The following is a 21,840-nucleotide window of genomic DNA, read 5'->3' as shown; positions in this document are numbered from 1 at the left end:
CTGCAGACAAGTTTCAGATAATTGCACCAAGCTTTGTTCCACACAGATGACGGTGATTGTATAATCACCACAAAGACTTTACCTGACCGTTTGGTCTGCAAGATCGTCCATAGTCACACCAAGCTGCACCGATGAGACCTTTTACGTCGAGACTGGGCCATGCAAGAGAAAGACACGCAATTCGTGAAACATTCTTCATTTTTTTAAAAAAAGCAGTGGTCATCTGTCTGCAGCTTATAAAAGTTTTTCGTTTTCGCCTGCTGTCCAAAGAGCCTGAAGACAAGTTTGTGAAATGAAATTGTCCCCACACAAAACTGCTCGCAGGAAAAGCAACGCGAGATGTTCTATACATGCAGTGTACACTGTTTCGAGCTATTAGACCTTATCAGTTCGACCATGACTAACAATGGTCTTGGCAGCTAAGCAGCATGGTCATCATGACTTCCACTTTGTGGCTACTTTGCAGTCACCGATACTTGCTGTTTCAGCTTTTGCTGGGTTTGAAACCACATCAAACCACAAACTGTTTGTCATAAGAATTGATTCCTTGTATATTTCCATTGCGCAATGAAACCAACCGACTAAATGCTCAATGTTTAACATCTTATTGGGCGGCAACTGTGACGTGTTTCGTGAATAAAACAAACATGTGGAACCAAGTTATTAGATTTGGTTATACTGTCTTGTTTGGAAAGTATTAACTGCCTCGGTATATTTTACATTTTACCAACAGTTTTTTAATACACATTTTATGTTAACTTACCACATTTAACATCCCCAGCATGACTAACCTTGTTGTTAACTCCCATGTACACTATACACTGCGAAGTAGATTTCTCTGGCTTTAACGTTTTTGGACGTATTGAAAATGCATGGTGTAGCATTAGATAAAATGTAATATGAAGCCTGGTTGATTCTTGTGGTGAATAATGTCCCATACAAGGTCGTTCATTAATGCCTGCAGTTAAATCAGTGAATAATCCTAAAACCACATCTGTACAAAAGTATATTTTGCGTTTATGTGATTTCCAGTTAATCAAGCAATGATTCTTACCATTCGTCAATTACTACACAAAACTTCGTAGTTGTTGAAAAACTCTCTCTCACTTAAATGGGAAAGTCGCAGATGCATTGTCATGTCAACCGATATATTTAGGGCACAACACGCACATACCACAATACAGTGAGCTTATATTGCTTATTATACGTAGGTGTGTTGGTTCATTGTAAAACATTTATACACAATGTAATACAATCAGATGTTGAACAATAAACAATGCGTTAAAAACGATCTTAGCTGGAAAAGTAATACAATAAAGTTGTGACGTCACAATTAAGCATGAAGAGAATATCTCTCTTCCAAATTGTTATTTCGAATATATGACATCAAATAAGATGGATATTGTCACTTATTTGCTTCCTTTCCTGACAATCGCATAAGTTTGTTCCGCATCATTGCAGTCACGTGATGTATCTACGTCATCGTTGTACCCACGTGCTTCCGTGTTATAAGTTTGTGCATGTAAGCTTGTGTGTTGGAGGTGGTCGTACGTGTCACAATCCTCATTATTATTAACTTGGTCGTAAACCGCTTCGTTGGTAGATTCAACCCTGGATGAGGTTCCTGCTTTTGGTTGGTTTTTCTTTTTTCGTGGTTTTGCGGTTGCGTACATCGGTTCTGCATGGGTTGGGGTTGGGGTTGGGGAGGTTTCTTGTGCTTGGGAAACAAACGAAAGAGTAGTAGTGGTTGTGCATAATGCACTAGAACATATTTGTGGTTATGATAGTTTGCGGGTGTGTTGTTCTCCAATACCAAGAAGAACGTTGCTTTGTTTCCGTAGAAAAAAAACTTTTGTTAAACCACGAAGCCAAAACATCCGCGCAAACTGATTACTTACCTTGGTCTCCTCCTTCCCTTGTCCGGTTGACAAACTGCTGGTTGTCAGCTCTGCTTGAATCGGAAACAAAACACGGTTTACTTCGGTCAGTTGTGTCGGAACTTAAAAACATTCTGCAACACATTGTTACGTCATACTGATAACTTTACCTGCGTTTCCTCCATAAAATCAATCCAGTGGCGAGGATCAATAAGATGATGACGATCACAACCCCAACAACTGCACCAACGGTAGATGAAGAATCTGTGACGTTTGCTGGTGGATTTGCATCAACTGTTGTTGAAGAAGTGACTGAAAAATTAACGTTTGAACACTTCTGCGAAACCGCTTAGTTAAAGTTAAGAAACCCAAACTATTAAAAAACTTTACACGTATTTAGGAATGGATTTTATATGTTCATTTACTGCTGGTTGACACGACAGTCGTTTTGTGCATTGTAATATTGCAATGAGTTTTCACATAAGTTATCGAAGACTTGAACATATTCTTGGTAGGCAGTGTTTGAACTGTCTGTACTATTTTACCTGGTTTGGTTGAACTATTGGTCCTGACGTTATGAGTGGTTACGTTTGTTGTGGTTTCATCGTTCATCTGTGTGGTTCGGGTGCCGTGTGTAGTTGGTGGTAATGACGTTGGTTGGACTCCTGGTGTTGCCGTGGGTGAGACAGTGGTGCTCGGGTTCCTAAGTGTGCTCGTGGTTGTATTTGTGGTTGCTATTTGAATAAGAACTGAAGATGCTTATTTAGCGAAACATGTTTTCTTAACAATAAATGCGTTTAAAACAAGGTTATTTTACATTGTAATTTTGCAAACGTGAAGTTTCCACCTGTGTCACGCACAACAAGTGGCGTTAGAAAAGGTCGATTTCGGAATGAAAATATTGAGTGTTGTTAGGTTTAGGAACGGGTAAATGACTTTTTGGTCAGTTTATATTTTAGCTACCAGTGGTGTTTGCGTTTTACTTTGGTCACAAACTTGGTGCGGGAGGGAGAAAGTGCCGATCGCCCACTAGGAAATGGCTTAACACAGAAGAAACGTTGCAGACTTTAAGTCTAGCGCCCGAAACTGCTGTTTATTACGTCACATTGTCTCTGGATTCGTAACCACCCACCATAGAAGCTAATTCTCTTTTCTGTATATGTGAGTGTCGACGTCATATTTCTCAGATGTTATGTTGTGTTTTCGTGGCATCAACTGTATTTTCATTAACGTCGAATAATACGCCACGAACCCATTTCAACCCATACGGCGAGCGTGCTATTCATTCGTTGCACTAAATATCCGGCCGACCTATTATGTGACAACTTTTAGCAACAAACTGTCTTTCAAATGAGTCACGATAATCCGAACTTAAATAACCCGGTGTAATTATTTATGCAAATGTTTAAGGCAACGCCCTACAAGTATTAAAGGCGAATTTTTCATTTGCATGTCGGCATTTCGTAAATAGTATTTTTGAAGAAATTTGCAAAAATAGTTATGGACAATTTGTCGAATTTGCACATCGTATTCATTAATAAGCCATTGCCATGTTAAAGGTTGCGCCCTATATCGCAACCGTTTATATGGTGATACCCACTACAAATAGATTATGCCACAAGCATAATTTTTTTATTTGCATGTCGTCATTTCGTAAAGAATATTTTTGATGAAATTCGCGAAAATATTTATGGACAATTTGTCGCATTTGCACATCGAACTCATTAATAAGCCATTGCCACGTTAAAGATTGCATCTACGGTGAAACTGTTTAAACGTTGAAACCCACTACAAACACGTAATGCCAAACGCACAACTTTTTTTTCTGTAACAAACTGTGTTCGTTTTGTGTAAATTACCTTCCGGCCTCCGTTGACAAATATATCCCGAAGCAACATTGCATTCCGTACTTCTCCACTTGTATGTTGAATCAAGAGAAGTTAATGAACCCATTACCACACAATACTCTGTCCCTGATGTATCCGGTTCCCCTGATGCCCACTGACCATTGATAATAACTAATCCATCCGTCCACTTATAGACGTTTGTTCCTGCAGCTCGTGTTGCTCCGATGTAGAACGAATGAGGGGAACCTTAACGCACAAACATCATGAGAATCAAAGGTAATATCCAATTACTGCGCTTTTGTTTAACTGTACTTGATACAGATTTGAGCATACGGCTAACCTCTTATACTTTCATTGGTTTAGTAGTAATAGTTTGAATTCATTTCCGCATAAACAAACCAAACTATTAATATTGGCACACAATCAACGTGTAGTTTATTTAGCTAACGTTTCATCCGCCAACCGACGTGTCTCCATTTATAAAACATTGTTGAAAACAAAATCTACAAATATTGTGTTGCTGTTGCTGTCAGACATGTTGTATTTTAGTCTGTTCTTCTGGCACAAAACGTAACTTTCACAGGGTAAACATAGCTGAACAGCAGGCGAAACGTCGGTGAATAAAAGATTCTTTTAATTGTGCCACAAAAACAGAATAGTTGAAACACAATAAAATTTACTTTATTTTTGTGCCAGAAGACAATTTTCTAAAAAAAAGAATGCCCAGCAGCAACAGTAGCACAGAAATAAGACTGTTATATTATTTAAGCATATTTTAAGAAAATATCAATATTCATTTAACGTTTTTTAAAAATATGATTCATCGGTGCCAATATCGCCACAAAACCTTCCATTCACTCGTTTTTGCGTTCCAATGTTTACGTGATTTAACATAATAACAAGTTTGTACATTTTACGTACCTGCTTCAATCTTTTCCACTAAAAAGTTAAAGATTTCTGGTATAAAAGATTTATCTGATGCCTGTCTTGTTTTCACATTGGCAAGATGTGCGTTTAGCTTACTGCACGCTAATTCCGCTTCTGTGTAGGAATTTACCAGAGATCCGATGAAATACTCGTTATTGTCGTTAAACTTGTGCCATGGTTCTGACAAAACAACAGGAAGCCAAAAAACCCACGCCACATTTCTCAGTAGCATGGTAAGTACCTTTACTTTTGGTTGTAAACATAGATGCTGTTAGTTTCTTTGGGTGTTGTGATAGACGTAAATTTTGAATGCCAGTTTAAATCAACATAACTCAGTCAATTCTAAAACCTGTTAATTTACTTACAACAAAATGCTTATAGTGTTGGTAATAATCTGTAAATCCAGTAAAATATCAACTAATGCCACGCTTTGAGTAAAGAGATGAGTACATAGTGAAACATGCGTCATTAAGTCACAGCAAGTATCAAGTGAAACTAACAGAAGTTTCAAATTGCAGTCAGCTGATTTATTAGTAATCTTGAAAAATCCTACTGTGGCGCAGACTACTGTGGCGCAAAGATATAATGACGTGACACGCAACGCAACAACGATTTTTCACGATTACTAATATATCAGCTGACTGCAATTTGAAACTTCTGTTAGTTTCACTTAATGCTCAATAGTAAAATAGGAAATTGGTGTCGCTGATAAGAAAACAATGCCAACCACAGGGCTAGATTCTGAAAAAACTAAAGGAATAGACACTTTTTGCATGGTTATTATAGTTATCTATACAGGCATTATGGCTCCTCATATATGCAGCCTATCACCTGAAGGCGCCTTTAAATTCAAAGTCAATCATCTAACTAGAAATATTGTACAGTTAAATCGACGTTGTACAATGTACCAGTAGACCTAGTATTACAATAGTCGTCATTCGCGTCAGCATGCGAACGTTTTTCGATCTGCGCTGTCGCTAGTGGGCTTTGGTTTTTCGGTGTCAAAGCAGATTCCCACTTAATATCCATGAAGGATTTAATCTTGCGTTACGTGGTTACCTCTTTAGTTTAATGTAGATTTTGAACGAGGGTGGTGGAACAGGAACCTGTTTGTATCGTTAGCTGACTTACAAGATCCGCTTCATCTTATTGATGTCAGTAAACCTGATTTGCTTTAAACACTGATCTTGCCATTGCTAGCACCCCATATACAAGCTGTTCTAGTTGTTATGTTTGTTGAGCTGACTGGTGGAGCTGAATGGTGGTTGCATTACATTCCTGAAGCACCCACCTCCTCGTTGCACGGATATGAGTAAGTTGCGAAACGTGTGGGAACTCGTGCACAGCACTGTTGTCATATCTGTTTGGGCTGATGCCGGTTGCAGTCACAAAATCTCCTTATGCCCCCTGTTGCTTTTTTAACCTTAAATTAAGATTACCATAATCTAACCCAGCTGCATAAATGAACACAAATAACGCACCAAAAACTCTGTTATATTTATAACATGTGCACATACTCATAATATATTGATCCCGACAAGTTTTGTGCTAATGTGACTGAAGCTCCCCAACCTGTAACAATTCAAACAGATTTTCAAATAAAACCTGGCCCTTTTTGCTTAACTAGGCACAAAGTTTAAACTAAATCACAAGCAACGGACAAGATGTAACAGCATGTTGGAACAAAAAGTTAAGCATTTGTGTTGAATTTTTGAGTTCAGCTGTGGCAATGGTAACGTTTATTGAAATTCCGCCAGTTGTCAATATAGTGGGGTTGTTACGTATGGTTGATTGTATATTGGTTGTTGTCGTTGTTGCAGAAATTGTGCTTGATTCAACACCTGTCAGAACACATTGCAAATATAGTCTTATTCAACCGCTAATCAAAAACCAACATGACAGCCAGCCACTTTATGGTTACGCGGCTCATTATGTTGCATCTGGTTTCTAGCTTATCAAATTTGGCTCGCAATGCAGATTATCTGGTCGCTGCAACATGCTATTGTCAAAATAGAAGTATGCAAAAGAATACAAATGTTTCTATGTAAAGATTTCATCCAACTTGTATCTTTGCAAACTCGGTCTCAACACGCCTTGCATTCTTTACCCGTGCATTTAAAGCAGTGTTGCAGTTTGGACATTCGAAAATTCATAATTTTGTACATTTATTTATAAATGAGCAGGACGCCCACAGTTTTAAAATAATTTGGCTCAACCACCATTGATTAAAATAATGGCAACAAATTATTCGACTTTCATGTACGAACTTTCACCCCCAGTCATGAAAGTGTTTCCCACATTCTTGTTTACATATTCATTTTGCTTTATGACGTCATAGTCGTGGTTGGTGTTTCTGGGTGGTTTGTGTTGGTTGTTTATAGGTTGATGTTGGTTGGTTGATGGAATGGTTTGTGGAACTATGTACGTTTCATCTCCATCCTCTGTAACATTCACTTTAAACCACACGATATAACCTGGAGGTTTTATGTTAGTTTTCCAACAAAATATCCTCACTTACCAATAGGTCTGGTCCCTATCCCATGGTTGCTTTGGTGACCAGCTCTGCGAATGTGAACAACAAGTTTTAATCTTTCTATAATAAACGAGCAACACAAAAAACAGCAATCATAAATTCGAAGTTAAAAAATATAAAAAATAAAAAACTCAAAACCTAAGAAACATTTTGAAAAAAATGTTTTGGTGATACCAGTTTTTATGTGGCTGCTTACTGGTGTTTTGTCCGATTGTGGAACAAAATCATCATGACGATATTCAATACGGTGACGATGACCACAAGTACGACCAATACAGTAACTATCCTTAAAATGTTGTTGTTGATTTCGTCCGATGAACGATTATAGATTGCTGTTGAAACAAGGGATCAAGTTTAAATTTCGTGTAAATATTTGAAATGTACGATTTACTCACGGATGCAAATGGTGGTAAACGTGGTTGGTTCAGATTCGCTGGTGGTTGGTTTCATTGTGATGGTGGTTTGTGTTGAACTGGATGTGTTGGAAAAATGTTGTGGTGCTTTGGGTTGAACTTGGTTTAGTAGCTGTGGTGGCTTAGGCACAGGAAAAGTGATCGAGTAAAATTATAATTTTCGTTGGACTTTTATACAAAATGAATTACATGTTCAGCCTAACAATCGTTCGATGATATTCCAGCTTTTAACTTACCTTTTACACTGCGCTCACAAATATATCTCGAAGCAACATTGCATTCCGTACTTCTCCACTCGTATGTTGGATCAAGTGAAGTTAATAAACCCATTATCACACAATACTTTTCTCCTGTTGCGATCGGTTCCCCTGTTGCCCACTGTCCATTGACAACATTATCTGATGAACCTGACGTCCACATATAGACGTTTGTTCCTGCATCTCGTGTTGCTCCGATGTAGAACGAGTATGGGGAGGCTGTAAAACGTACACAAAAAACATGATCTGAAAAACATCATTCAATTTCTGCTCCAACTTTGTAATCAGTAGTGATGTTTTTCGTGGTTTCCTCTCTGCATTCAATCAAAACTTTAATTATCTCTACTTTGTTACTGGTTTTCAATGTACGTCAGTGAGGGGTGGAAGGTGATTCAAAGTTGTGTACGCTTAATTAAAAATTACCAAAAAAAGTGTAGGATTCAGACACATGTGATTGTTGTCCAGTCTTACTTCACTCACCTGTTACTGTTCCAATCTTTCCCACTACGAAGTCGAATATATCTGTTGTTTTAACACTGGCTGGATGTGCGTTGTGTGAATTGCATGCTGTTTCAACTTCTGTGTATGAGTTAACTTGAGGTCCGATCAAATATTCGTAGTATTCACTATATTTGTGCCAAGTTTGTGCGAAACAAGAAGAAAACCAAAGTAAACCTAGAACGACTACGAACTTCATGGTTTCAGGCTGAATAGGTGTGAAAATAAACGTTAAATGAATGAGATTTATTGTTGGAAAAACTTCTGGTTTGGTTCGTACCCAGGCAACGTAAGTTTAGATTGTATTAGTTCACTGCCTGTCTCTTCATAACTTCTGTCTCCTGCATCGTAAAATCCAAATCTTGTTTATCATCTTGTTACCAACCCTCCCATCAGACGCAACCACACAATATACGGATGTGGATCAATGTTTGTTAAACGTGGGAGTTTATTTTCACAACGACTCACGTTCCCACACATCTGGTGGCTTAGTGACGATTTCTATGAAACCAGACTGTTGTTTGCTGACTTTCATGTTATTTAGTTTTGTTTGGTTTGGTCATAAAATTAATGGTGTCTGAATCATCAGGAGTATCAGATAATTTGAATACGACATTGTTTACACTTAACAAACTCATACAATAAAACCCATACAATAAAAAGCATGTGGGTCTGCAGTAAACCCTTAGATCTTTAATTAGAAAATATTTCGCGTTGTATTTCTATGCATTGTGGTTGTGATGTCTGCTTAATGTGGTGATGATTCTGAGCAGAGGAAAGCTTCTTGTTGAATCAAACTAACTTACAATAACCATGAATGTATTGGAAATGTTACATCTGATCACGTTTCTATCGTCCAGAGCAGTGCAGAGTATCGTAATCATCATCCTCACGTCGTTCCTCTCCATCGCGACTGTAAACTTCGTCATGTGGTGGCGCCACAGAGTCGGGTTGGTTTCTATTCTTTCGTGGTTTAGCGGTCGCGTAAGTCGGTTCATCGGGGTCACCATTGGCTTCTTCTACTTGAACAACATAGGTTGTAAATCGTATGAGAATGATTCCATTGTATTTCTATATCGAGTTGAAAGTTGAGGAACCTTAGATACGATTATCCCACAAAGTATCTCAGTTTGGAACAGAAGGAAAATAACTGTCTAAGGAATATTTTATGATATTTGCTTCCTCACCATCAACTTGTTTGTCATCTGTCTGCTCGTCACTGGTTTCTTGGTTGCTTCTGTAAACAAGTTTAAATGCACAGATAGTTTTAAACGCTCTAAATTCACGTTTAAATTAAATCACGAACGTTTATTCACCTGTTGTGTTTTTTCAACCATAGGAAGGCAACAACAACACAGATGATTATGAACATGATTATTCCGATCACTGCCCCGGTAACAGCCGACGAACTGTTGTTGTTTGTTGAAGTTGCTACAAAAGATATTCAGTGTTTCACAAAAGATAAACAAACCATAAACGTTAATCAAGTAATTTGTTTTTAAACATGTGCATTTGGAGAATGTGTAAAAGTTGTTTACTGTTTATATTAAGCTTATAACCCAGTGTCTTTTGTCGTTAACAAGGTTTTGTTATCGCTAAAATATATATTTGACTTCATTGGCATCGTCAGTATAAAAAAGTCTGTATATTTTTCCTTATTTTTGTTTAAACTGCGTTGCTTTTTTAGAGATGATGACGATGCCTGGAAATATATATCAGTGAAAACAAACACATTGTTATTGGCAAACAACTTGAGGTTATGATATAACGGTTCATATAAAAAAGTCCTTGTCGGCCGAAAGACTATGACTGTGAAACTTTTCTGTATGACAAATAATTTAACCTGGCGAAGTGATAGGTTGGGCACCCGTGGTTGTGTTCACACTGGTTAAAGTTGATTTACCTGAGCTGGTTAAAGTTGTAGATTTGGTGTTTTTTACAATTGTGGTCGTTGTTGTAGCAGCTAAAAGGTACAAAGAAGACAGAATTTCAACATTTATTTTCTGTGTTGTTTATATGGAATATACTGCGAGTTACCATTCGGTTTTCGTTGACAAATATATCTCGATGTTACATTACATTCCGTACTTCTCCACTTGTATGTTGAATCCAGTGAAGTTAATGAACCCATTATCACACAATACTTTGCTCCTGTTGCGATCGGTTCCCCTTTTGCCCACTGTCCATTGACAACAGTTGATCCATCCGTCCACTTGTAGATGTTTGTTCCTGCAGCTCGTGTTGCTCCGATGTAGAACGAGTATGGTGAACCTCGAACGACAGAAGAATCTAAAAAATACAATTTAGAAACACGGAAGATTTACAGCTGCTCAGCGTAACTTTTATTACACAAGCAAACAAACTGCTTTGTTGAAAGTCACCACAGAATTCAAATACAAGGGCAAATTTTAAAAAGACGAACTGCAATATGTTTTTTTAACGTTTTTTTACATTGCAAAATAACGAATAACCAACTGCAATTAATTTCCTTTTAGTTTCAAGCACTGCAAATACCCGTAATAGTTCCAATCTTTCCCTTCAGGAAGTTGAAGATATCTGTTGTTTTCACACTGGCGAAAAATGCATTGTGTGAACTGCATTCTGTTTCAGCTTCTAGGTATGAACTAACTTGGGGTCCGATCAAAAATTCCCTGTAGTCATCCAACTTGTACCAAGTTTGTGCCAGATTGCCAGGAAAGCCAAGCAAACACAACGCAATCACAAGCATTGCAATAACTCTCTAACATTTGCCAAAAACACAGCCAACGTGAAGCATGATTACATTGAGCAATTTATTGTAGTTGGAAAAATACATGGTTATGGTTTAATCGGTTCCAAAAATCTTCCACGTTATTTTAATCATCATCTTTATCGGAGATGATATTTTCCTTTTCCACAATTAAAAAAAAAGTCTCGCACAAAAGAACTTTGCACTTGAAAGTTTCCCGACCCTAAGGTATCTGTTATACCCAACATTGTTGACACAGTCGGCTAATGCATAACGGAATCTCGTAATCGCCTCAACGCGAATGTCGTGTTTCTCCCAGGTAGTTCCCCCGCCTCTTAACAAAAAGATTGGGACCTTATATCTCCTTCCGTTCACAACCTGGCTGTTACGTACTTCGATTGCTCTAAGGCAGTGTTCCCCAAAAGGTAGGGAATCACTACTCTAAGATACAACTCTTCAACCGCATATTATCCATACCAGCTTGCATGGTTATGTGTACGGATATGAATCGATGTGTGGGAGTTCTATCTTGGGAATACAAAGACGTCTTCACACTTGAAACATTATATACCGGGAAATACTTCATATCGAAACGACGAAGCGATATTTAAGTGGTTCCAGCAACATCACAATTTACTTTTGATGTTTCTCCAACGTGAGGTTAAGTTTGTTCTGTACCAACATTGCAGTCACGTGGTGTTTCTATACGTCATCACCCACGTTGTACTGTGTTATATCTGGAAGAAGGAAACCCACGTCATCCATATACGAGATAAAGGAACCGCCAATAAGTTAACAGCTTCGCTTTATATTTAGGGACCCGTGCGTGTTCTAAATCCGTGTGCTGAGTTTTTTGCTTGTTAATTAATTTGGCAAACTGGGTTGGGGAAATTTTTAAAACCATTCAAGGATTTCCCTACAAACGTAAATTCTTGAATTACATAATTTTTAAGCATTGGAAACTGGGAAAGTTGACAAAGATTTTGGTAAAAGGCTTTCCGTCACTATTGTCTTTGTCGTTTACATCATGTAGCAAAATATGTTACATTTCAACTATACTGTTTTGCCGGCAACACAAATTCCACACTGGTGATTACTTTAGAAAACTTCCAGAAACCAACAGCTTTGACTGCCAGTACACGAGGAACAACAGTTGTCTGTAACACGAAGGAAAAGCAACCTGACGTCATCGCTACTGTCATTAGGAACGAAGACATAAACACGCCTAATAAAGTAAATATGTTTCTACATTATTATTAAACACAGCAAAACACTTTTAAACACATGCATCAAACCATAAACATCAAAGAAAAGCAATAAATAAATGCCTAATTATAGACATAAACCCAAAGCGGTAAAAGATGCTGAATAAATTTGTGATGTCATCATCACAAAGATTGTGACGTCATTCATAGGAATGTGAAATGAAAATACAGAAGAAACAACACAAAGCCAATCAAAGCTTGACAAAATTGTTCCATTATTACTTCTTATTCGTTTCCTTTCTTAACAATCGCATAGGTTTGTTCCGCATCATTGCATTCACGTGATGTATCTACGTCATCATTGTACCCACGTGCTTCCGTGTTATAAGTTTGTGCATGTAAGCTTGTGTGGTGGAGGTGGTCGTACGTGTCACAATCCTCATTATTATTAACTTGGTCGTAAACCGCTTCGTTGGTTGATTCAACCCTGGATGAGGTTCCTGCTTTTGGTTGGTTTTTGGTCTTTCGTGGTTTTGCGGTTGCGTAGATCGGTTCTGCTTGGGTTGGGGTTGGGGTTGGGGTTGGGGTTGGGGTTGGGGTTGGGGTTGGGGTTGGGGTTGGGGTTGGGGTTGGGGTTGGGGTTGGGGTTGGGGTTGGGGTTGGGGTTGGGGAGGTTTCTTGTGCTTGGAAACAAAATATAGCAGCGTTTGGTCCAGAATATTATGTAATAAAGTTTGCACGTAAGTTTACGGGTAAAGTACACACACAGTAGTGAAGAGTGTTTGCGCGATGAATTGACAAATGCACGAAATCATTTAACAAACTACAATGTTCCCCGCTTACCTGCGGCTTCTCCGTCCATTGTGTTGTTTCCAATCTGTTCGTTCCCAGCTCTGGTGAAAAGTTAAATCAGTGAAAAAAGTGATGGCGCCAACAGCATGTAAGCCATTATTACGTCATACTGATAACTTTACCTGTGTTTCCTCCATAAAACCAATCCAGTGGCGAGGATTAATAAGATGATGACGATCACAACCCCAACAACTGCACCAACGGTAGATGAAGAATCTGTGACGATTGATGGTGGATTCGCATCTAATGTTGTTTGGGAAGTGACTGAAAACATGGGGCCACAGCCCGCATCATTTGGTCAAAACTGAGCCCCGTCAAATTGTCTTATATACCAAGACTAACAGATTTTAACCGCGAAATTACCGCTTTTGTGATGTTGGTATGATCGTGATTCTTATAATATCTTAACAAGTTATTTTAAACCTGGTTAATATTCACTGTCAAAGCTTCGAAATATAAAATGTCATTAAATTTATCCAATGGAGACATTTTCGAGACGGTTTAAATCGCCTTTCAGTCCAATTGGACAATACTGTCCACTCAATGTACGGTATATTGTATAAGTGACGGCTGTTTATGTATGGCGAATTGTCTACTCACCAATTTGGAAGTTCTCCCCGTGATGATATTTGGTCGTCAGCTAATTAAATCTCATACACGAATTTCAATGTTAAGTTTTGAAAACAAAAACCAAAAATTGTACCTGATATGGTTGAAGTGTTGACTCTGACTTTATGAGTGGAAACTTTTAAGTTTGTTTCGTCTTTTCCTTGTAGAGTGGTTGTAGTTACACTTGTAGTTGGAGGAAATACTGTTGTTGTCGTTTTTATTGTTGTAGTTGTTTTTTTTTGTAGTAGTTGTTGTAGAGGTTGTGCTCTGGGCTGCAATTCACAAAACACCTTCTCGTTGTTCTCTGTTTTTGCCTGTATGTAAACTCAATGCAAATTTAAAGTAGGCTTTTTCTATGCGATGTGCATCAAAAAGAAAGTTTGTTTTCTTGAAAAACCCACAGGCGTGCAACTATTAACAAAGCATCTTGTTGATTTTTACAACGGCCTTCTTCTAAGAAAAATGCAACCGCAGTTGACAGTGTATGTTAGTATATTTGGGGTTTCCACTTACGTTTTGTAACACGCAGACAAATATATCTTGAAGTAACATTGCATTCCGTAGTTCTCCATCTATAATTTGGATCAAGTAAAGTCAGTGAACCCATTATCACACAATACTTGGATCCTGTTGTATCCGGTTCTCCTACACCGGTTTTCCATTGTCCAGTTTCAACATTTGACCCATCCGTCCACTTTAAGGTTGATTCTGCATTCCATTTTGCTCCGATGTAGAACGAATATGGAGCTTGTAATAAAAAAGAGAGAGTCAACTATTACTGTATCTTATCCGCTGTTTGTAAGGTATTTTCTACTGATCGGAGATTGTTCTACCACGGAGCGAAGAAAAACATTTTTGGTCCGGTTTTGGATTATCAACTACGAAGATGGTGACGTTTTGTCATCCACATTCATATGTTCAAAAAAAGACATTTTGGAGTTTTAATATTTACTTGTTTATTAATTACAGACACTGGAAATTTATCCTTAATTGTGGGTTTGTAGGTGAGTAATAAAATGGTAAGTTTTAAGTATATAAGTACGCCTCTCATTGCATGATTAACCAAAAATATGTATTTGTTATATATCACCAGCATGACCCACACAGGTATGTCAAGTTTACTTTATGTGTGTATAAACTGTAATGATCCTCTCATCGTGAGAGTTGCTGTGTATTTTATTAGAATCAATCATTTTGCCTAAGTTACACCCCATACGTAGTTGGATATTATGAGTAAATTTAACTGAAATCGTCTGTTACCTACGATACAAATTCAAGTTGACATTTTTAAAAATTGATCATACAAATATGTTCAAAACATAATGACACTGAAAACAGTTGCTTTTAGTGTTTCTAACAAGAATGTTGTATTGTGATTTTTAAACACCTGTAACTGTTCCAATCTTTTCCATCAGGAATTTGAATTAATTTGTAGTTTTAACATTGGCGAGACGTACATTTTGTGTACATTTTGTGCGAGACGTACATTTTCTTAGCTTCTGTGTATGAACTAACTTGAGGTCCGATCGAAAATTCCTTGTGGGAATCATACTTGTACCAAGTTTGTGCCAGAATGCCGGGAACGCCAAACAAACACAACGCAATCACAAGCATTACAATAACTCTCTAACACTTGTCAACACAAACACAACCAACGTGGAACATGATTTCTGCCAGTAATTCATAACATTTATATTCTTTTTTCGTTATAATTGGTTCGTCTTTAGTTATTCTCTGTAGTCATTACAAAAGTGTTCTGTTAAGCCAATATCCGAAACTTTTAAACGTGGCAAGTGTGCATTTACTGAATATTTCTGGTAATCAATCATTATTTACGTCGGACAAAAAACAGCAGCTTGCTTATGACAATCTCACCATTCTCATCAGTATTAACACCATTATATCTTGCAACTTAACTTGGAAGTTATTGATCACCACCAATGCTTGTGTTGATCTGACCAGTGATCACAATAAATCACATCAAACCACATGTCTTCTTTCTCTACACGGATGTAACTTACGTAACTACAACGTGTAGGAGTTTATTATATGACGTCACATGCTGGGCGTGAAACCACATCAAACCACAAACTGTTTGTCATAAGAATTGATTCCTTGTACATTTCCATTGCGTAATGAAACCAACCGACTCAATGTTCGATGTTTAACATCTTATTGGGCGACAACTGTGACGTGTTTCGTAGATGAAACAACCAAGTGATTAGATAAACAACACCATGCCGGCGGTTGTGTTTTAACTTTCAACATAAACTACACACTGCAAAGTACATTTCTATTGTTTTAAAGTATTTGCTTTTGGACGTATTAGAAATGCTAGCTTGTAATATGAAGTCTGGTTGGTTCTTGTTGTGAATATTGTCCCATGCAAGGGTGTTCATCCATGGCTGCAGTTAAATCAGTGAATAAGCCTAAAACAACATCTGTACGAAAATTATCTTCGGCGTTTATGTGATTTCCAGTCAATCAAGCAATGATTTTTTTACCATTCGCCGTCATAAATAACAACACATAACTTCGTAGTTGTTGAAAAACTCTCTCTCACTTAAGTGGGAAAGTCCCAGATGCATTCTCATGTCAACCGATATATTTAGGCACAACATGCAAATACCACAATACAGTGAGCTTATATTGCTTATTATACGTAAGTGTGTTGGCTCATTCAAAAACATTTATACACAATGTAATACAATCAGATAATGAGCAACAAACAATGCGTTAAAAACGATCTCAGCGGGAAAAGTAATAAAGTAAAGTTGTGACGTCACAATCAAGCATGAAGAAAATATCTCTCTTCCAAATGGTTATTTCGAATATATGACATCGAATAATATGTATATTGTCACTTATTCGTTTCCTTTCCTGACAATCGCATAAGTTTGTTCCGCATCATTGCAGTCACGTGATGTATCTACGTCATCGTTGTACCCACGTGCTTCCGTGTTATAAGTTTGTGCATGTAAGCTTGTGTGGTTGAGGTGGTCGTACGTGTCACAATCCTCATTATTATTAACTTGGTCGTAAACCGCTTCGTTGGTTGATTCAACCCTGGATGAGGTTCCTGCTTTTGGTTGGTTTTTCTTCTTTCGTGGTTTTGCGGTTGCGTAGATCGGTTCTGCTTGGGTTGGGGTTGGAGAGGTTTCTTGTGCTTGGAAAGCAAAATACAGCAGTGCTGGATCCAGAATATTATGTAATAAAGTTTGCTGGTAAGTTAACGGGTAAAGTGCACACCGCCGTAGTGGAGAGTGATCGCGTTCTATGGTGGAAATGCTTTTGTTTTGTGTAAAGTACATCTATATTTGTTAAATCCAGAAGGTTTACTGGCATTGCAGCCAAGTTGGATCAACCACTTTTTCTCGAAATTTGAGGCGAGCTCCGGGTGAGGTTTGAACGACCTATTAAGCGGTTGCATGAAACGTTTCTATATCAAATCTATTTTCAAAACTTATCCTAACGAAGATTTGACAAATACACGAAATCATTCAATGACAAACTACAATGTTCTCCGCTTACCTGTGGCTTCTCCGTCCATTGTGTTGTTTCCAATCTGTTCGTTCCGAGCTCTGGTGAAAAGAAAAGTCATTGTAAGTTGATTGTGTAAGAAGTGATGGCGCCAACAACATGTAAGCCATTGTTACGTCATACTGACAACTTTACCTGCGTTTCCTCCATAAAACCAATCCAGTGGCGAGGATTAATAAGATGATGACGATCACAACCCCAACAACTGCACCAACGATAGATGAAGAATCTTCGACGTTTGATGGTGGATTCGCATCTAATGTTGTTGGGAAAGTGACTGAAAATAATGAACATTTGAAACTTCTGCGAAACCGCTAGTTAAAGTTAAAGAAACCAAAACTGTTAAAAAGCTTAACACACATTGAGAGATTGGAAATTATATGTTTATTTACTCTTGGTGCAGGGTTTTATGCATTGTAATATTGCAAACTGTCTGTACTATTTTACCTGGTTTGGTTGAACTATTGGTCCTGACATTATGAGTGGTGACGTTTGTTGTGGTTTCATCGTTCCTCTGTGTGGTTCGGGTGACGTGTGTAGTTGGTGATAATGATGTTGGTTTGACTCCTGGTGTTGTTGTCGTAGGTGTGATAGTGGAGCTCGGGTTCGTAAGTGTGCGCGTGGTTGTACTTGGGGATGTGCTTGTGGCTGTGCCTGTAGTTGTACAATTCAATTATTTGGATAATTTTATTTTTAGTCGCTAAAAGTATTTGTGTTGTACGGTTTGTCACAAACTTGGAGCGGATCCAGGGTGAAAGAGGGCGATCGTCCACATAAACATGGCTTAGCGCTGCAGACAAAAGGTTAAAACAAAATATTTCTCGCTAGCGTTCTATTTGCTGGAACAACTCTCCACGTCTACCCCTATTTAACGTTTCACAATGTGTTTTGGATCGTGATTTCCTTCTAGAAAAAAATTCATTACAAACCGTCTTCGGGGAGTTAAGTTGTATTGTTGGTCACTATGATTTGAGAATGAATATCCCAAGCAAGTTTTGAAAGAACCCGGTTGATTTCAGAGGTTTTGTTTTAAATTAACAACTTTGTACAGGATTCTTGTGGTCAGTTTGCCGCCATTACGTGGAGAGTATGTTTAATGAAATTTAAAAAAATTTTATGGACAATTTTCACATTTAAATATAATTTAACACACTTGCATATTATATGCATTACTAAACTTTTGTCTCGTCAAATTTACGTATTTTACGCTAATGCGAAACGTACTACAAATAGATTATTATTAAAACGTTGACACAAGCCTTTGCGAAAGCACAACTGGATGTTTTATGTGAATTACCTTCCGGTTTTCGTTGACAAATATATCTCGAAGTAACATTGCATTCCGTACTTCTCCACTTGTATGTTGAATCGGGTGAAGTTAATGAACCCATTATCACACAATACTTTTCATCTGTTGCGATCGGTTCCCCTGTTGCCCACTGTCCATTGACAACATTTGATCCATCCGTCCACTTATATACGTTTGTTCCTGCAGCTCGTTTTGCTCCGATGTAGAACGAATATGGTGGAGCTAGCAAGGGAGAAACTGCATTTACTTGATATGACTTGTTTTATGTCCTGATGCTGCCTTAAAGTTACCGACAGGGCAACACTATTATTACAATTCAATCATTATTATTTTTACTTTTTGTTTAATTTTTTAAAATTTTTGATGACAATTTCTTTGATAACTGCTAACTCGTGACAACAGTTAATAATTGTGAATTTTTGGGTGAACGGATAAGTGGAAAACCCCGCTCTTGCACTTTATGCTGGTTATTACCGCTTCAGATAACTGCTTTGTATACAGCTTACATACATTGTGTGCAAAATACTTCAAATAATTTTGAAAAGGAAAACCATGGGTCTACTGGTAAGCATGTGTTTACATTGATAATGGACGCAGTGTAGTGTTCGAAACGTCATGTTTTACGGTTTTACGCAAATTTAAGTCTTTTAATAATACGCCACTGTGGTTTCTTAGTAAGAAGTTCTACTATGGTCGTATTATTATTATACAGTAATTATTAAGGACCCGCAAAAAGGTTGTTCGCGATGGGCCGCCAAACTCTGCATTTTTGGTCGCGAAAAATGTTTTTCCATTGCTTACATAATTCGTCACACCATGTTTTGCAATGCTCACTCCTACGTCAAAGTTTACTGTGTTGAGATTGTTGCGGACTAAATGCGCAAAATTTGGAATATTCCATAACCATGTGACCCATTGAGGTCATGACCCATTGAGGTGAGCAAAGATTTTTTGCATGTATAATTTGTAACAGTCTTTTATACGCAAGCGTTTCTTTGTATTTTTGTATTCATATCGGTTATTTTGCCAAAGTTACATCGCAGTCATAGTTGTACAATTTAAGTAAACGAATCCTGTGGTATGTGTACTCATAATGCTTTCAATACATTAGCGAAATTAATATTCCTTGTAGCTTCATAATACATACAAATATAGATGGTTTGGTTTCTGTGTGGAAAGAGTTCGTTATACACCTGACCGCGGCCACATCATGGCAACAACGCCAGTAGTTGTTTCGACCAACCACGTTGTCTTTTTCATTATATTTTTTATTTACTCACCTGTAACATTTCCAATCTTTTCCACCAGGAAGTTGAATGCAGCTGTTGTTTTAACATTGGCAAGAAATGCATTGTGTGCATTGCATGCTGTTTCAGCTTCTGTGTATGAATTAACTTGAGGTCCGATCAAATATTCGTGGTAGTCATCCAACTTGTACCAAGTTTGTGAGAAACAACAAGGAATCATAAATCCAATTATTATAGTCAGTAATTTCATCTTGTTAACAGTTCATGTCTGTTTTCGCAATAACGAAAGTAGTATTCAGGATATACTACATGTTGTTCCTGCTTGTAAATAAAAAACCGTTTGGTACCTGGCTATGGTTACCCAATGATCAGACGTTGACTGAAAAGTCCCAGAAAGTGGAAAATTTTGTGCCTGCTAGTTAAAAAACTTGGGCTGCTAGTTTAAAAAGGGTATTTTTTCCGTTAGACGATTGTCATATATTTATAACTAAAATGAAAACAAAAATTTCGCACTAAATATTATTAATCACCCCCTACATTATCAAAAGACACTGCAATAATTGTTGAGCAAGTGACAACGAACCACGAGCTATCTTTCTTTGTACGGATATGAGTAAATTGTGTGGGAATTCTGATCACGTAGTGTTGTCATCACACGACTCATGCATAATTGCTGTGATGGCTTTATTTGTTGAGGATATACTACAGAGTTTGGTTTGACAATTACAACAATTCACATTTAAAGCGTTCTAAAGAATTATAATAATACGGTAGTGGTTGGTAATAATATAAAAAAAACAGGAACGTGATATAAACAACATTTGAAATAATAATAATAATTATTGGAAACATTATACAAAAATCAGGGTCGACACTTGGGCGGTTGCATGAGTTAACATACATAAATCGCAGGCACTGCGACTTGTTCCATGAATAAAAGTACAAGACATTCGGTCGAAATCATCAAAGTTAATCATGTTGCAATGAGTCCAACATGTTGTCTATTTGATGATCAGACATAGCGTTGTTTTTCGTGCCACATGCAAATAATCAGGTGGTAATCAATCAGTCAACCCTCATTCACTTCTTGGACTTTGTCACCATGGCATAAGTTTGTTCAGCCTCAGGTAACGCTCTAAGGTTGCTCGGTCTGTCGTAAACGTCTTCACCAAGATCTTCACCCACAACATGGCTCCGTTGCAACTGGTCGTAAGTTTCCGTTTCATCTTCAACTTGTTGTGCGTCCCCACGTGTTTCAACGTTGTTTCTTCTAGGAAGTTGGTCGTATGTATCTTCCTGCTGGTTGGAGTAGTGCAGAGTGTCGTAACTCTCATCACTACCACCCTTGCTCATGTGAGTGTAAACCTCATCGTCATCTGTGGGGAGGGGGTTAGGAGTGACGTAATCCTCGTACTCTGGTTGTTCGTCTTCATGGTTCTTATGTTGGTTCCTTCGGGGTTTAGCGGTTGCGTAGATCGGTTCCCGGTCTTTCGGATAACCTGTTTCCTCTGTCGATAGCAAGAAGTTGGTTGAAGTTATGCTTGTGGTTATACATGGCTTGGTTAAGCTCCTCTCACAAACCCAAGCCAGTTGCCTATTGTGTCAGTTGCCTACAGCAGCGGCATTGTTGTCGTATATTCAGGCGGTCTGTGTTTATTGCATTTATTATCGAGCTTATGTGCGGTTCCTATCAAGGACTTCCTACCGCCCTGTGTCGAGTAATGTTGGCGATGTTATTTGTTGGAAACACTGCTATACCCGAGCTCTGTGTTGTAATTCTGTATATATTCCAGCTATATTAAACCGAACCCACAGTGGATCCCATCCCACGTCAGGAAACAACCACGTATGTGACGTCACTGACTAAACAGGAAAACGGTTTATTTTCATATTCATGTGGGATTGCAAAGATACATGCCTGCCATTAGTGTAACGTTACATTGTCTCAAACCTGTTGCTGTTAAACTGTTCTTTATAACGTTTGCGTGTGTTGGTTAC

General features: G+C 38.0%; 4 protein-coding genes across 4 annotated transcripts in view; all 4 read right to left on the bottom strand.

The window, feature by feature from the left end:
* Window positions 1-1,409: 1,409 nt before the first annotated feature.
* On the bottom strand, window positions 1,410-4,914 carry LOC145891247 (uncharacterized). The gene is made up of 6 exons (XM_082981916.1): window positions 4,646-4,914; window positions 3,737-3,970; window positions 2,423-2,611; window positions 2,048-2,189; window positions 1,899-1,948; window positions 1,410-1,717 (listed from the first exon to the last, which is right to left on the bottom strand). Exons 1-6 carry the CDS (start codon window positions 4,881-4,883, stop codon window positions 1,410-1,412), a joined length of 1,161 nt encoding a protein of 386 aa, XP_082838042.1. The 5' UTR covers window positions 4,884-4,914.
* Window positions 4,915-16,212: 11,298 nt separating this feature from the next.
* LOC145913568 (uncharacterized) lies at window positions 16,213-17,310 on the bottom strand. The gene is made up of 2 exons (XM_083001288.1): window positions 17,278-17,310; window positions 16,213-16,912 (listed from the first exon to the last, which is right to left on the bottom strand). The coding sequence occupies exons 1-2, from the start codon at window positions 17,294-17,296 to the stop codon at window positions 16,611-16,613; spliced, it is 321 nt and encodes a 106-aa protein (XP_082857414.1). The 5' UTR covers window positions 17,297-17,310; the 3' UTR covers window positions 16,213-16,610.
* Window positions 17,311-17,417: 107 nt separating this feature from the next.
* Window positions 17,418-20,092, bottom strand: LOC145891231 (layilin-like). The gene is made up of 4 exons (XM_082981915.1): window positions 19,876-20,092; window positions 18,584-18,817; window positions 17,734-17,940; window positions 17,418-17,563 (listed from the first exon to the last, which is right to left on the bottom strand). Exons 1-4 carry the CDS (start codon window positions 20,090-20,092, stop codon window positions 17,418-17,420), a joined length of 804 nt encoding a protein of 267 aa, XP_082838041.1.
* A 500-nt stretch (window positions 20,093-20,592) lies between these two features.
* Window positions 20,593-21,840, bottom strand: part of LOC145901963 (uncharacterized) — a 29,341-nt gene continuing 28,093 nt past the window's right edge. Inside the window, exon 6 of the mRNA XM_082989788.1 lies at window positions 20,593-21,350. Coding sequence (XP_082845914.1) covers window positions 20,923-21,350 — 428 coding nt within the window. The 3' untranslated portion in view covers window positions 20,593-20,922. The remainder of the gene's footprint in view (window positions 21,351-21,840) is intronic.

The sequence above is a fragment of the Ascidia mentula genome, chromosome 1, assembly GCF_947561715.1.
Source record: "Ascidia mentula chromosome 1, kaAscMent1.1, whole genome shotgun sequence".
NCBI lineage: Eukaryota > Metazoa > Chordata > Ascidiacea > Phlebobranchia > Ascidiidae > Ascidia > Ascidia mentula.
Note: the sequence above shows the minus strand (reverse complement) of the source record. Positions and strands in the feature narration are given on the sequence as shown.

Coding starts and splice junctions, on each gene's coding strand:
- LOC145891247 (XM_082981916.1), bottom strand. CDS start 4,883: ATGCTACTGAGAAATGTGGCGTGGGTTTTTTGGCTTCCTGTTGTTTTG. Junction 3,971..4,645: donor AGTGGAAAAGATTGAAGCAG/GTACGTAAAATG, acceptor TTGTGCGTTAAG/GTTCCCCTCATTCGTTCTAC. Junction 1,718..1,898: donor AAGGGAAGGAGGAGACCAAG/GTAAGTAATCAG, acceptor TTGTTTCCCAAG/CACAAGAAACCTCCCCAACC.
- LOC145891231 (XM_082981915.1), bottom strand. CDS start 20,092: ATGAAATTACTGACTATAATAATTGGATTTATGATTCCTTGTTGTTTC. Junction 17,941..18,583: donor TTGTCAACGAAAACCGGAAG/GTAATTCACATA, acceptor GTACAACTACAG/GCACAGCCACAAGCACATCC. Junction 17,564..17,733: donor CAATAGTTCAACCAAACCAG/GTAAAATAGTAC, acceptor CATTATTTTCAG/TCACTTTCCCAACAACATTA.